This window comes from Armigeres subalbatus, chromosome 1 (assembly GCF_024139115.2).
Source record: "Armigeres subalbatus isolate Guangzhou_Male chromosome 1, GZ_Asu_2, whole genome shotgun sequence".
Classification (NCBI taxonomy): Eukaryota; Metazoa; Arthropoda; class Insecta; order Diptera; family Culicidae; genus Armigeres; species Armigeres subalbatus.
The window spans coordinates 254,522,246-254,535,886 of record NC_085139.1 but is presented as its reverse complement, the minus strand read 5'-3'; the positions used below and the strand labels follow the sequence as shown (position 1 = coordinate 254,535,886).

General features: G+C 44.6%; 1 protein-coding gene across 1 annotated transcript in view; it reads left to right on the top strand.

Annotated features, from left to right (window-relative positions):
* Positions 1–3,588, top strand: part of LOC134212940 (glutamate receptor ionotropic, NMDA 2B) — a 34,623-nt gene extending 31,035 nt beyond the window's left edge. Inside the window, exon 4 of the mRNA XM_062691305.1 lies at positions 1,050–3,588. Coding sequence (XP_062547289.1) covers positions 1,050–3,467 — 2,418 coding nt within the window. The 3' untranslated portion in view covers positions 3,468–3,588. The remainder of the gene's footprint in view (positions 1–1,049) is intronic.
* The last annotated feature ends 10,053 nt before the right edge of the window (positions 3,589–13,641 follow it).

The window sequence follows — 13,641 nt, the reverse complement described above, 5'->3', positions numbered from 1 at the left end:
TCCGTCAGAAATTCCTTTCGACATTCTTTCAGGGGTTCCTTCGGGAAATCCCCTGGAAATGAAGCCCTTCGCAAAATCCCGCCGGAATGCTTTCGAAAATTTATTAAAGAATGAATTAGAAATTCATAAAAGATTGGAAATCCTAAAGAAATTTTCGAGGATCTACTGAAAGAATTTTTGAAAGAGTTGCTAAAGAAGTATCCCGAGGAATGTGTAAAAAAATCTTAAAGGAATTTACGAAAGGACTCCCGGAAGAAGTTCCGAAGAAATTCTTGAGGGAAATTTTGAAAGAATTCAATGAATATCTTTCTTGAGTTTTTGAGGAGTTTTCTTTTAGAATTTCCTGAAGAAATTCATGAAATAATCCGAAGAATTTCTTAGAGAAATTTCATGAATTACTCCTAAAGGAGTCTTCTTCTTCTTCTTCTTATTGGCATTACATCCCCACACTGGGACAGAGCTGCCTCGCAGCTTAGTGTTCATTAAGCACTTCCACAGTTATTAACTGCGAGGTTTCTAAGCCATGTTACCATTTTTGCATTCGTATATCATGAGGCTAGCACGATGATACTTTTATGCCCAGGGGAGGTCGAGGCAATTTCCAATCCGAAAATTGCCTAGACCGGCACCGGGAATCGAACTCAGCCACCCTCAGCATGGTCTTGCATTGCAGCCGCGCGTCTTACCGCACGGCCAAGGTTGGCCCACAACCGATTTATGTGCTCACAAATCGTATCGTATATCTCTCAACCCTATTGTTGAAGATATGAACGGCTACGCAATCTTCAAAGATTGATAAGATGTATAATTGTATATTTGTCCAACGTTTCGACACGGAGATAGTGTCTTCCGCGTCTAAATGTTGATTGAATATACACTTTGTTCCAGTCCTTGATGACTGCGAAGTGGTTTTCAAATTAAAATTAGAATATATAGTCGATCCTTTAACATGTGTAATTATTATTATATTAGTTTTCGTGACATAACTAATAAGTTGCCCCACATTGAAATCCCTTTGACTAATAAATTTCCGTTTATCTCCCGACCAGGACCACTTCAAATTCACCATCCTCAACTCGGTCATCGTGTCCCGGCCGATCAACCTGGTCGAGCTGGTCAACAGCGAGGCGCGGGTGATGCTCCTGTACTGCACCAAAGATGAAGCGGTTGACATCCTGAAGGCGGCCGAAGACCTCAACATCGTCGGCGAAAACTACGTCTGGGTGGTGACGCAGAGCGTGATCGAGAACATGCAGGCGCCTTCGCAGTTCCCGATGGGTATGCTGGGGGTACACTTCGACACCTCGTCCAGTGCGCTGCTGAACGAAATCTCCAACGCCATCCGGGTGTACGCCTACGGGGTGGAGTACTATCTGAGCGACCCGAAGAACGCCGGTCGGGGCTTGGACACGCATCAGTTGTCCTGCGAAGACGAAGGGAGAGGCCGCTGGGACAGTGGAGAAGTATTTTTCAAATACCTGCGAAATGTGTCGCTGGAGGGTGAGCCGAACAGGCCGAATATTGAGTTCACTGCCGATGGGGACTTGAAGTGGGCCGAGCTGAAGATCATGAATTTACGGCCGAGTGTTAACAGTAAGGGGCTGGTGTGGGAAGAGATTGGTATGTGGAAATCGTGGCAGCAGCAGAAGCTCGATATTAGGGATATAGCGTGGCCAGGGAATTCGCACACTCCGCCGCAGGGTGTGCCGGAAAAGTTCCATTTGAAGATAACGTTTTTGGAAGAGGCACCTTACATAAATCTATCGCCGGCGGATCCGATTAGCGGAAAGTGTCTGATGGATCGGGGAGTGCTGTGTAGGGTAGCGGCAGACCATGAAATGACCGACATCGATATGGGACAGGCTCATAAGAATGGATCGTTTTACCAGTGCTGTAGTGGGTTTTGTATCGACTTGTTGGAGAAATTTGCGGAGGAATTGGGGTTCACGTACGAGCTGGTGCGAGTAGAAGATGGTAAATGGGGAACGCTAGAAAACGGAAAGTGGAACGGCCTGATCCATGAGTTGGTGAACCGAAAGACCGACATGGTGCTAACATCGTTGATGATCAATGCGGAAAGAGAAGCAGTGGTGGATTTTAGTGAACCGTTCATGGAAACAGGTATAGCAATTGTGGTGGCGAAGAGGACGGGAATCATTTCACCAACCGCATTTTTGGAACCTTTCGATACGGCTTCGTGGATGTTGGTGGGAATCTTTGCCATCCAGGCAGCGACGTTCATGATTTTCCTGTTCGAGTGGCTTTCGCCCAGTGGATACGACATGAAAACCGTACTGCAGAATGCGAATAATACCCCTTACCGCTTCTCTCTGTTCCGAACGTACTGGTTGGTGTGGGCAGTACTGTTCCAGGCCGCAGTGCACGTGGACTCTCCTCGTGGTTTCACGTCTCGCTTTATGACCAACGTGTGGGCTATGTTTGCTGTAGTGTTCCTTGCTATCTATACTGCCAACCTAGCAGCGTTCATGATAACAAGAGAGGAGTTTCATGAGTTCACCGGCCTCGACGACACCCGGTTGTCGCATCCGTTCTCACACAAACCCACCATCAAGTTCGGAACGATACCCTGGAGTCATACGGATTCGACCATTTCCAAGTACTTCAAGGAGATGCACTACTACATGAAGCAGTACAATAAGTCCAGCGTAGCGGATGGAGTGGCTGCCGTACTGAACGGTCAAATGGATGCTTTTATATACGATGGAACCGTGCTGGACTACTTGGTCCAGCAGGATGAAGACTGCAGGCTGCTCACCGTGGGTCAATGGTACGCAATGACTGGTTATGGTCTAGCTTTTAGTCGTAACTCCAAATATGTTCAAATGTTCAACAAACGGTTGTTGGAGTTCCGTGCAAACGGAGATCTGGAACGGCTTCGTCGGTACTGGATGACAGGAACATGCCGTCCCGGTAAGCAGGAACACAAATCCTCCGATCCGCTGGCCTTGGAACAGTTCTTGTCGGCATTTCTGTTGTTGATGGCTGGAATTCTGCTCGCAGCTTTGCTTCTTCTACTAGAACACCTGTATTTCAAATACTTCCGCAAACGGCTTGCGAAAAAGGACCACGGTGGTTGTTGTGCTCTTATTTCGCTATCCATGGGAAAGTCTCTGACTTTCCGAGGAGCCGTTTACGAGGCAACTGAAATACTAAGGCGACATCGTTGCAACGACCCACTCTGCGATACGCATCTGTGGAAGGTGAAGCACGAACTGGATATGAGCCGGCTGAGGAACAATCAACTGGAGAAGGCACTGGACGCACACGGAATTAAGCCACCGCAGATAAGGATTGCCTCGACGAACGACATCATCGGGGCTGGTCGGCGGGATAACCTGCACCAGCGGCCGACCATCCTGGGCAATCTGAGTCTGGGCGGTAGTGCGCAGGATTTGTACCGCTGGTCGTACAAAACGGAGATTGCCGAAATGGAAACAGTTCTGTAGAGAGCGGCGGATCGTAACGGAAATGGCATGAGGAATTTAGCCACCCTAATGGGACTACTAATAAGTGAATACTAAAACTACCAACTCTAAAGCTAAACATTCTACCACTTCTACCACCAATGGGCTAAACATACTGCAGAGAACCCACCCCGACCAGTTGTTGTGCGAAGCCAAACGGCAATTCAATACAGAATTCACCGAATATTAGCGATTATACAAGTACCGAGTGGCAGTCATCCCTGTCATCGCTGTACGACGTCATAAATAGAAAACGAAAATGCATTCAATAATGGTCGATGTCATCACGTTCACGGTTAACCAGTTGTTCAAGAAACCAGTATTGTCGCAGGTGCACAATGTAGAACTGAGCTCTAGATAGGATAACGGAAGCGGGGATTTAGTAACGAAGTTAACTGCCAGGAGACGGGTTAAACGAGAACTGAAGTGACCGTAAGACAGGTTTGTGGAACAGGAGTGAATCAATGTGCGTTGAATTTTATCCAACGATAACTTTATTTGTGAGACAATCCGTCTATTACACGGATGAATAAGTGAATTTTGACATGAAATAGCTGTCCTCATTTAAAATTCCTGGCTCTAGCTTGGGCTGATCCACTGCTACGTCTCGATACCCTTCCCTCCCGTCTAACAGATTTCCTGACACGAGTCTTTCTGGTTCCTCCTGGCGTCGAGGGTTGGCCACCAGTGGCTTTCCTTCTGGGATCCTTCTTCAGCTCGAACAGCAACTCACCCTACTGGGTGCGCCTAGTCCTCACCACTTCACCACAAGTCCTTGAGCTATGGGTCATCTCTCACCCTCCCTAAGAACTCTGCGTACGTCGCCTCATCGCTCAATTCGACTATTTAAGCGTCCCCCTTGACTCTCTCCCGAGGAGACCAACGTGTTTCTTTATTCTTCTGCTTCTGTTTCTTCCTCTGCAGCCATGGCTTTTCACGGTCTGCCAATCACCGTCATACCCGAGTAACATTTTAAGTTTTAAAACGCTTTTGAAGACCATAATTTACTCTACAAGAGTGTTATAAAACCAACATAAAACCAAAATGTTACTAGGGTACGCTGGTACAATCTTCCACGTTCCGCTGCTTCCTTGAATCTTTCTGCTCTCTTGGCGAGTGCCTGCCTTGCTTTTCCTTGCGAGTATTTCGGAGGCTCTTTGGTGCCTCAACTGCTGTATTCTCCGCAACTTCTTTCAGCACCTTTTCATCTGCTTTGGCTCTCCTGTTCCTTCGTTGTTTTTGTTGTTTGTTTCCACGTTGCAATGGTATCTACTCTGAGCCATTATCTCTACCTGTTGTGATCCCATGGGTGCCTATGTAAACAGTGAGGTCCATATGAGGGTTGACTCTGGTGCTTTATAGCACCGTGTTCAGAGCCGGATCGGCATAAATCAAGTATGGTACATCTGAACCTACTACCCACCTGCATAGGTGACAGGTTCTGAGCGTTACCGAATGCCTGCCAGGTTGTTTATCGGGACGGAGGAAGACAAACAGATGTAACACTTGAATTCAGTCAGCCACTTTAAGATTTGACTCTTAGTAAATCAAACAACTGAAGCGACGTTTTAGTTTTGCTGGGAAGCCTCCTTTCAAGAGGCTGGGAAGCCTCCTTTCAAGAGGCTGGGAAGCCTCCTTTCAAGAGGCTGGGAAGCCTCCTTTCAAGAGGCTGGGAAGCCTCCTTTCAAGAGGCTCGGAAGCCTCCTTTCAAGAGGCTCGGAAGCCTCCTTTCAAGAGGCTTGGAAGCCTCCTTTCAAGAGGCTCGGAAGCCTCCTTTCAAGAGGCTCGGAAGCCTCCTTTCAAGTAGTTTGGAAGCGTTCTTTCAAGAGGCTCGGAAGCCTCCTTTTGAAGAGGTTCGGAAGCCTCCTTTCAAGAGGCTCGGAAGCCTCCTTTCAAGAGACTCGGAAGCCTCCTTTCAAGAGGCTGGGAAGCCTCCTTTCAAGAGGCTGGGAAGCCTCCTTTCAAGAGGCTGGGAAGCCTCCTTTCAAGAGGCTGGGAAGCCTCCTTTCAAGAGGCTGGGAAGCCTCCTTTCAAGAGGCTGGGAAGCCTCCTTTCAAGAGGCTGGGAAGCCTCCTTTCAAGAGGCTCGGAAGCCTCCTTTCAAGAGGCTCGGAAGCCTCCTTTCAAGAGGCTCAGAAGCCTCCTTTCAAAAGGCTAGGAAGCCTCCTCTCAAGAGGCTAGGAAGCCTCCTTTCAAGAGGCGTGGAAGCCTTCTTTCAAGAGGCGTGGAAGCCTCCTTTCAAGATGCTCAGAAGCCTTCTTTCAAGAGACTCGGAAGCCTCCTTTCAAGAGGCTCAGAGCCTCCTTTCAAGAGGCTCAGGCTTCCTTTCAAGAGGCTCAGGCTTTCTTTAAGAGGCTCAGAAGCTTCCTTTCAAGAGGCTCAGGAAGCCTCCTTTTAAGAGGCTCAGGAAGCCTTTTTCAAGAGGCTCAGGCCTCCTTTCAAGAGGCTCGGAAGCCTCCTGTCAAGAGGCTCAGAAGCCCCTTTCAAGAGGCTCAGAAGCCTCCTTTCAAGAGGCTCAGGAAGCCTCCTTTCAAGAGGCTCAGGAAGCCTCCTTTCAAGAGGCTCAGAAGCCTCCTTTCAAGAGGCTCAGAGCCTCCTTTCAAGAGGCTCAGAGCCTCCTTTCAAAGGCTCAGAAGCCTCCTTTCAAGAGGCTCAGAAGCCTCCTTTCAAGAGGCTCAGAGCCTCCTTTCAAGAGGCTCAGAAGCCTCCTTTCAAGAGGCTCAGAAGCCTCCTTTCAAGAGGCTCAGGCCTCCTTTCAAGAGGCTCAGAAGCCTCCTTTCAAGAGGCTCCAAGCCTCCTTTCAAGAGGCTCAGAAGCCTCCTTTCAAGAGGCTCAGGAAGCCTCCTTTCAAGAGGCTCAGAAGCCTCCTTTCAAGAGGCTTGGAAGCCTCCTTTCAAGAGGCTCAGGAAGCTTCCTTTCAAGAGGCTCAGAAGCCTCCTTTCAAGAGGCTCAGAGCCTCCTTTCAAGAGGCTCAGAGCCTCCTTTCAAGAGGCTCAGAGCCTCCTTTCAAGAGGCTCAGAAGCCTCCTTTCAAGAGGCTCAGGAAGCCTCCTTTCAAGAGGCTCAGAAGCCTCCTTTCAAGAGGCTGGGAAGCCTCCTTTCAAGAGGCTCAGAAGCCTCCTTTCAAGAGGCTCAGAAGCCTCCTTTCAAGAGGCTCAAGCCTCCTTTCAAGAGGCTCAGAGCCTCCTTTCAAGAGGCTCAGAAGCCTCCTTTCAAGAGGCTCAGGAAGCCTCCTTTCAAGAGGCTCAGAAGCCTCCTTTCAAGAGGCTCAGAAGCCTCCTTTCAAGAGGCTCAGAAGCCTCCTTTCAAGAGGCTCAGAAGCCTCCTTTCAAGAGGCTCGGAAGCCTCCTTTCAAGAGGCTCGGAAGCCTCCTTTCAAGAGGCTCAGAAGCCTCCTTTCAAGAGGATCAGAAGCCTCCTTTCAAGAGGATCAGAAGCCTCCTTTCAAGAGGCTCAGATGCCTCCTTTCAAGAGGCTCGGAAGCCTTCTTTCAAGAGGCTCGGAAGCCTCCATCCAAGAGGCTCGGAAGCCTCCTTTCAAGTGGCTCGGAAGCCTCCTTTCAAGTAGCTCGGAAACCTCCTTTCAAGAGGCTCTACTTTCCAGAAGCCTAAAGAAGCTCAAAATAAAGAACAATATATTAAGGGGCTATAGAGACACCCCACTCCTCCCACCTTCTCATCTGAGAAAACCTACAAAAAATCTCATCTGAGGGTAAAAATCTCATTTCCTCTTTTGTTAGCACGCTTCTCCCTTAGACCGCAAGATAAACTGTCTACTTCCTTGGTTCTATCTTTTGAACTTTCCATCTAATTCTTTTTCGTGTCTTTACCTACAGTACTCTACTCTACCAATCTGCTTACTACGGAGAAGAAGGCTTGTTGTGCTGTTGAACAGTCTTGACGTCGGTGTACTTTGAAGTGGCTGGTGCCTAGGCGACTTAAAACAGCTGATTCTTCGTAATATACTCGGTCTAACACCCTGACCCTACTCCCAGAGTGAATTCCCCGGCGAAGAAGTTGGCTCAATGATTCCGATGAAGCAGGGTTTAAGATTCAATAGTATCCTGACGACCTCGGTCTAGCCCCCGGATCTATCATACGTTGACGGAGAGTTCCCCGACGAAAGAAGTTCTCCCAACACCGATTCTTGTTGATCGTTACGCCATTTCCTTTTCAATTCGGATAGTATGCGCGAGACTACGCTGTCGTATGTCGACAATTTTTTTTTCAACGATGTTCTCAAACCAGGTATTTCCTTTCGTACTGCCATAAACCTTAACCTTAGATATACGAAGTGTCCCGACGTCTCTTCAACGTTTCCACACATTGTACACAATGGTGAAATAGTGTGGCCGAACCAATGTAGATACTTCCTGAAGCATCTATGGCCCGACAGGAATTGCGTCAGGTGAAAGCCATACCGACAGGTTTGGTATGAACCGGTGGGGGCCCATCTTCCTTTCTCCGTGCTGTCCCATTCCTGCTGTCACCTCGTCATCGAACGGCTTTTCAGCGCAGGGCGAAGTAAACTTTCACCCGATGCAGTTCCTGTCGGGCCATGGATGCTTCAGGATGTAACGTCTTTTTTACGTTTCTGGTGTCTCTCCGCTGATAACACTCGACATCTTCCTTCAGGGTGGTTCAGATGGGTAGCATCCCAACAATAATGCATACTGCTTCCTATAGGATCGTTCTGTACACGCTTGCGACTCGTATGACCATAAGGCAGAATACACTTTTCAGCTTTGCACGGTTCCACTTGGTCTGCAGTGCATTCCCCCTAACAGGAACCCCACACCGTAGTATCGATAACGAGAAGCTAGCTAGCAGACGCCTCGTGGTAAACCTTGGATCGCCAACGTTTGGCATGATCCTCCCTATTGCGTTCATTGTCTTCGTTGACTTGGCGTAGTAAAAAAAATAACTCCATTCATCCAGTTCTCGATCACGCCTTCATACAGGCTCCGTTACCGACGCCTCCAGTTCTTCGATTATCTTGCCCATTACACGAAAAAATCCACGATTTACACTTTCCTGGGCAGTCGGAATGCCAAATCTCCATCATACATCTCGTTCCAGAGGGTTGGGCCGAGTATGGAATGCTGAGGAATTCCCGCAGTAACACGCATCGACTTTTGCCCTTCGTTCGTGTTGTACAAAAAGACTCTGCTCTGGAAGTAGCGTTTCAAAATACAATACAGATAGCGGGAAACCCGCATTCGGTGCAGCACTGCGTCGATGACTTCAAAGCTGGCACTGTTGAAAGCGTTTTTCACGTCTATCGTATCAATCTCCTCTTCGCTCATGCTTTGACGCTTTCTCAGCACTCTCGAGTACTATCTGATTTGTATCCACCGCCGATACTCCTTAGTTGAATCTGAACTGCATACAGATCCAGTTTAGTAAAGCCTCTTACCTTGGGAAAACCACACCAGACTACGAAGATCTTAAAAACGTCTTAACTTCCGCTCGTCGTAACTAGATGTTGATAGAAACGAGGCTTTGGTGTTCCTGAGTACCTTTTTTGCAAATGAAATAATTTTTCAAATCAGAGGATGAAATTCAACAGAAACAAAAACCAGAACATTCCTGTTCCACAGCATTCACTAATATGTCACAAAACAAAAATAACAAAAAAAATGAATACTGCTGACGTAAATGAAGCATCCACTACTCACCGTTTTACACGTATAAAATCCAAACTGTCCAAAAAATGAATGCAAAAGAACGAGGAAACATGCTAGCTAAAGAATACCAGAAGGAAAACGTTGTTATATTTATTTACCAATTTTACTATTTACCGTTATTGTCATAAGGAGAAAAATAAAGTTTATTATACTAATATACGTAGGAAATATTCGAGTGACATACCGCCAAAAAACAATGAGAGAAAGATTGATTCAATTATACAACAACCACTCAATTTTAAAGCGAAACAATCGTACCATTTATTGATACAAAAGACAGATGTCCCAACGGCCAGAGACTTTTCTCTCGACATGTATTTACTTTCCATCTTGCCAATGAAGCATTTATTTTAACGAGCATACGAGATTTATTTTTGTACGAACCATTTTGATAACCGAAGTACGAAGCAAACACAAAAGCCAAGTTTTTAAACATCGCAGCAACCACGCCGTTTTTGAACGATTCGACACAGCTTACTATATAGGTTTTCGTACATTGTTTTAGAACCCAACCCGAAGCACAATAAGCATCAAGCATCCCCAAAATGGCAAAAACTCTGAGTTGGAATGTCACGAAATGGAAAACAGAATAGAACATTGAAACAGGTGCGTCAACAAATTGAACGGAAAGATAAGTAACTATATTGATGAAAAATAATACTTTGACGTTTTACGCTTATTACATATATAGAGAAAGGAATAAAATAAAATACAACACGAAGGCGCGAATTTAGGAACACACCGATTAATTGCGATCGAATTCCTTAGCAAGCAGACATAGAACGGCAAATTCAGAAGCATTACTAAGATTTAAAGTTTGAAATCTACACTACCGCAACAGATGAAAACCTAATTCATTGCATTGTAATTTACTAAACTAAACAAGATTCACACTCACACACAAATAGACAGAGAAAATTACCTAACTGATATAATTGAGTGGTTTTTAATAAGAGGTAAAAAGTGAAAATAAACAGTTAACTTTATAGAAAACGTATAAATAATTGAGCAAAAAAAATGAATCGACGAAACACTAATCTGGATTGCGTTCAAGCATTTTGAAGATTTCAATAAACGTACACAGGTTATGTTTAGCAAAACAAGGAAAAACATCCTAACTGTAGCGATAACGTGCAAGTGAGGAAATATTAATTATTACAAAAAAGGCCTAATAATTACAGAGAAGAGGATATAAGCCAAAGAACATTTTTTTAACCAAAAAATAAGAAAAATATAAATAAGTAAAAAAAAATGTGTATGAAAAACGAAACCGAGACAAACCGACAAACACGACTTTACGACAACGGACTGGGGAAATGGAACGATGGAAATCGGTGTAACTGAAATCAAAAACATAAAAAACGGAACAAACCAAACCTGACCTGAACAGGAAAGCGCAAACAGAGAATGAGAAAAAAAAAACCGCTCTTCAACTAGAAACTGAAAAAAAATAACCTAAACTTTGTGGGAGGATTTTCCTGAGCAGAATTTGTTTCCTGATTGTTGTGTACGTAAACAGTTACGTTACTATATGATAACGACATGGGTTAACATATTTGTTTAGGGCTACTGCTAATGCTTAGAACATACTTACACAATGCGTGTGAATGTTACTTTTGGTTCTATCATTGAGAGTGTGAGGAATTGTGCGAGCGAGTTTATTATCGACTGTGTATAATTATTAAATATTTATTGTTACAAAACTGTAGATATTAACAGACAAGTAGTGCAACGGAATGGGATGGGTATTATATATGCTCGTTGACGATAATGTGCCAAACAGCAGAGCTGAAATTGCGAACGCAAAACTAGGCATTAGAGGAAAGAAGGTTAACATGACGACATTGAACAAAGTAAACAGCAAGAAATGTAGTGTTTGCAAAAACGCACTTGGGCATAACTACAGATACACACATGTATAGATTGACTTACAATACAATAAACACGAATCACCAATGCAGAGATCAAACAACACACAATACACATTCATGTGCGCGTTTAATTACCAGCTTCGGTTTCATAAGTGTGTTCACTGTAGCGATGAAGAAATGTAACAGCAAAAGGAATAAACAATATCGAAAATGGCACAATAGCCCATTGTGTTTAGTGGACGTTGCGCGTGTTTTTACGCACCTAGAAGACTAAATTTCTATGTAGATGAGAGATTCGACCAATTTCCCGACTATTATTTATTATGGCACTAGTTTCAATTTCCGCTGCCAGATGAACGGAACGGTTTGAAAACTCTAATATTGTGATTGATTTTTATAATGTTTGCTCAAGATACAAATATTTAAGTCTAATACAGATTGAGTTGCAGATGTCGTGATACGAATTAGACTATACAAAAGATACTTTAGTTACAAGATAAAGTTTGTCGCTTCGGTTCCCTTTGTTCTGCTGTCCGATACATGTTGGGTACCAAACTGTTAAATCGTATGTACTTTTCCTTCATTGACATTTAGCACCCTATCCTCGCCAGCAAAAGATATTCCGCACAGCGACGACGGCGAAAATCTTTATCTTGTAACTAAAATACCTATCTTTTGAATCTTCTATCACTCAATTGCTCAATTGCTAGTATTCCCAAGTACAGTATCCCCCCGCTTATCCGGACCTCACTAATCCGACGACTCGTTAGTCCGGATCTCGCTAATTCGGAATTTTCCGGATTAAAAAGTAACAACACCCATTTAAACACATTATGCTGTCAGTTTTCAAATTTGTGCTGTGATTTTGTTTTGGTTCATTTGTATGGATTTGGCAGCCGGATTAACGAAAGAAACCTCGATAGTCCGGTCATTTTTTTTATTACTCGAGTGACCTGTGCAATACGTAAAAGTCTTCTCCATTCAGTTCGGCCCATGGCTGCACTTCGCCAGCCTCGCAGTCTGCGGAGGGTTCGCAAATCGTCCTGACCTGATCGATCCACCTTGCCCACTGTGCACCTTGCTTCCTTGTCCCCGTCAGATCGTTGTCGAGAACCATTTTCACCGGATTACTGTCCGACATTCTGGCTACCTGCCCGGCCCACCGCAGTCTTCCGATTTTTGCGGTGTGAACGAGGGATGGTTCTCCCAACAGCTGATGCAACTCGTGGTTCATTCGCCTCCTCCACCCCAAGAAACAACGACAAGCTACAAATAAGCATCTAAGTTGAATTATTGCTTATAAATAGCTGAATAAAATAGATGCTGAATAATTCGCTAGACAGATTTCATCTCAGCATTTGATCCAACTAATATTCGGCTTGGCCTACTTATTTGTTTACCACCTTTATTTGACATCGAACTAACGTTTTAATTTTATCACATTTCAGCACATTGGGTAAGTTTATCAATGTGCTGAACTAATGATTCTCAATATTCTCTGTTCGACTATCACGTGATGCTCTAAAAGGGTGGTTGAATTGAGTTTGAATAGTAGATTATTAAGCAAGCATGAGACATCCTTCTTAACCTTTGTCCTTCTATACCAGCGGTTCTCAACCTGGGGTACATGTACCCCTGGGGGTACCTTCGCTGGCCCTAGGGGGTACCTTGGACCAAAATGCGTAATGGCGAATGTGTAAAAATTTCAATAAAAACTTTCTGATATAGTTCTGATAATTTTTGATTCTAAGACTGTATTGTACATAATATGTATGGCGTTCAGTAAATCAAAGATTTCAATTTTCCAAGCGACAGTGTATAAAGAGCTGTGGGATAAAAGATCAAAGGCACAAATCGTCGAATAAACAAATTTTAAAAATCTTCAATGCAATCTACCTGATCGAGACAAAATGTTGAATAATATGTTAAGAATATATTTCTGAATTAAAATCAAGAATCTAAAGACGAAAGCCTCCATTTGAGAGACATGAAAGCTTTTTTTCTGGAAAGCTCAGTAGTTACGTTGCAAGAAATTTGGAAGACTTCTCTTAAGAGACTTGGAAGTCTTTTTTTCAAGAGAGCCTCCTTTCAGGGGACATGGAAGCCTCCTTTCACGAGGCTTAGGAGCCTCCCTTTCAAAAGGCTTGGGATCCTCCTTTCAATAGATTCAGAAGCCTCTTTTCAAAAGACTCGGAAGCCTCTCTTCAAGGATCTCGGAAGCCTCCTTGCAAGAGGCTTAAATGCCTACATTCAAGATGCTTGGAAGCCTTGTTTCAAGAGGCTCGGAAGCCTGCTTTCAAGAAGTTAGTAAACCTAGGAAGCCTACTTTCAAGAGGCTTGGAAATTTCCTTTCAAGAGGCTTGAGAGTCTCCTTTCAATAGACTTGGGAGGCTTAGAATTCTTTTTTCAAGAGGCTTGGAAGTCTCCTTTCAGGAGGCTCGCAAGCCTCCTTTCAAAAAGCTCGGAAGCCTACTATAAAGAAACCCGGAAGCCTCCTTTAAAGAGGCTCTCTTTAAGAGGCTTGGGAGTATCCCCTCAAAAGACTTTGAAGCCTCTTTTAAAGATGCTTGGAAGCCTCTTTTCAAGAGGCTCGTAAACCTAT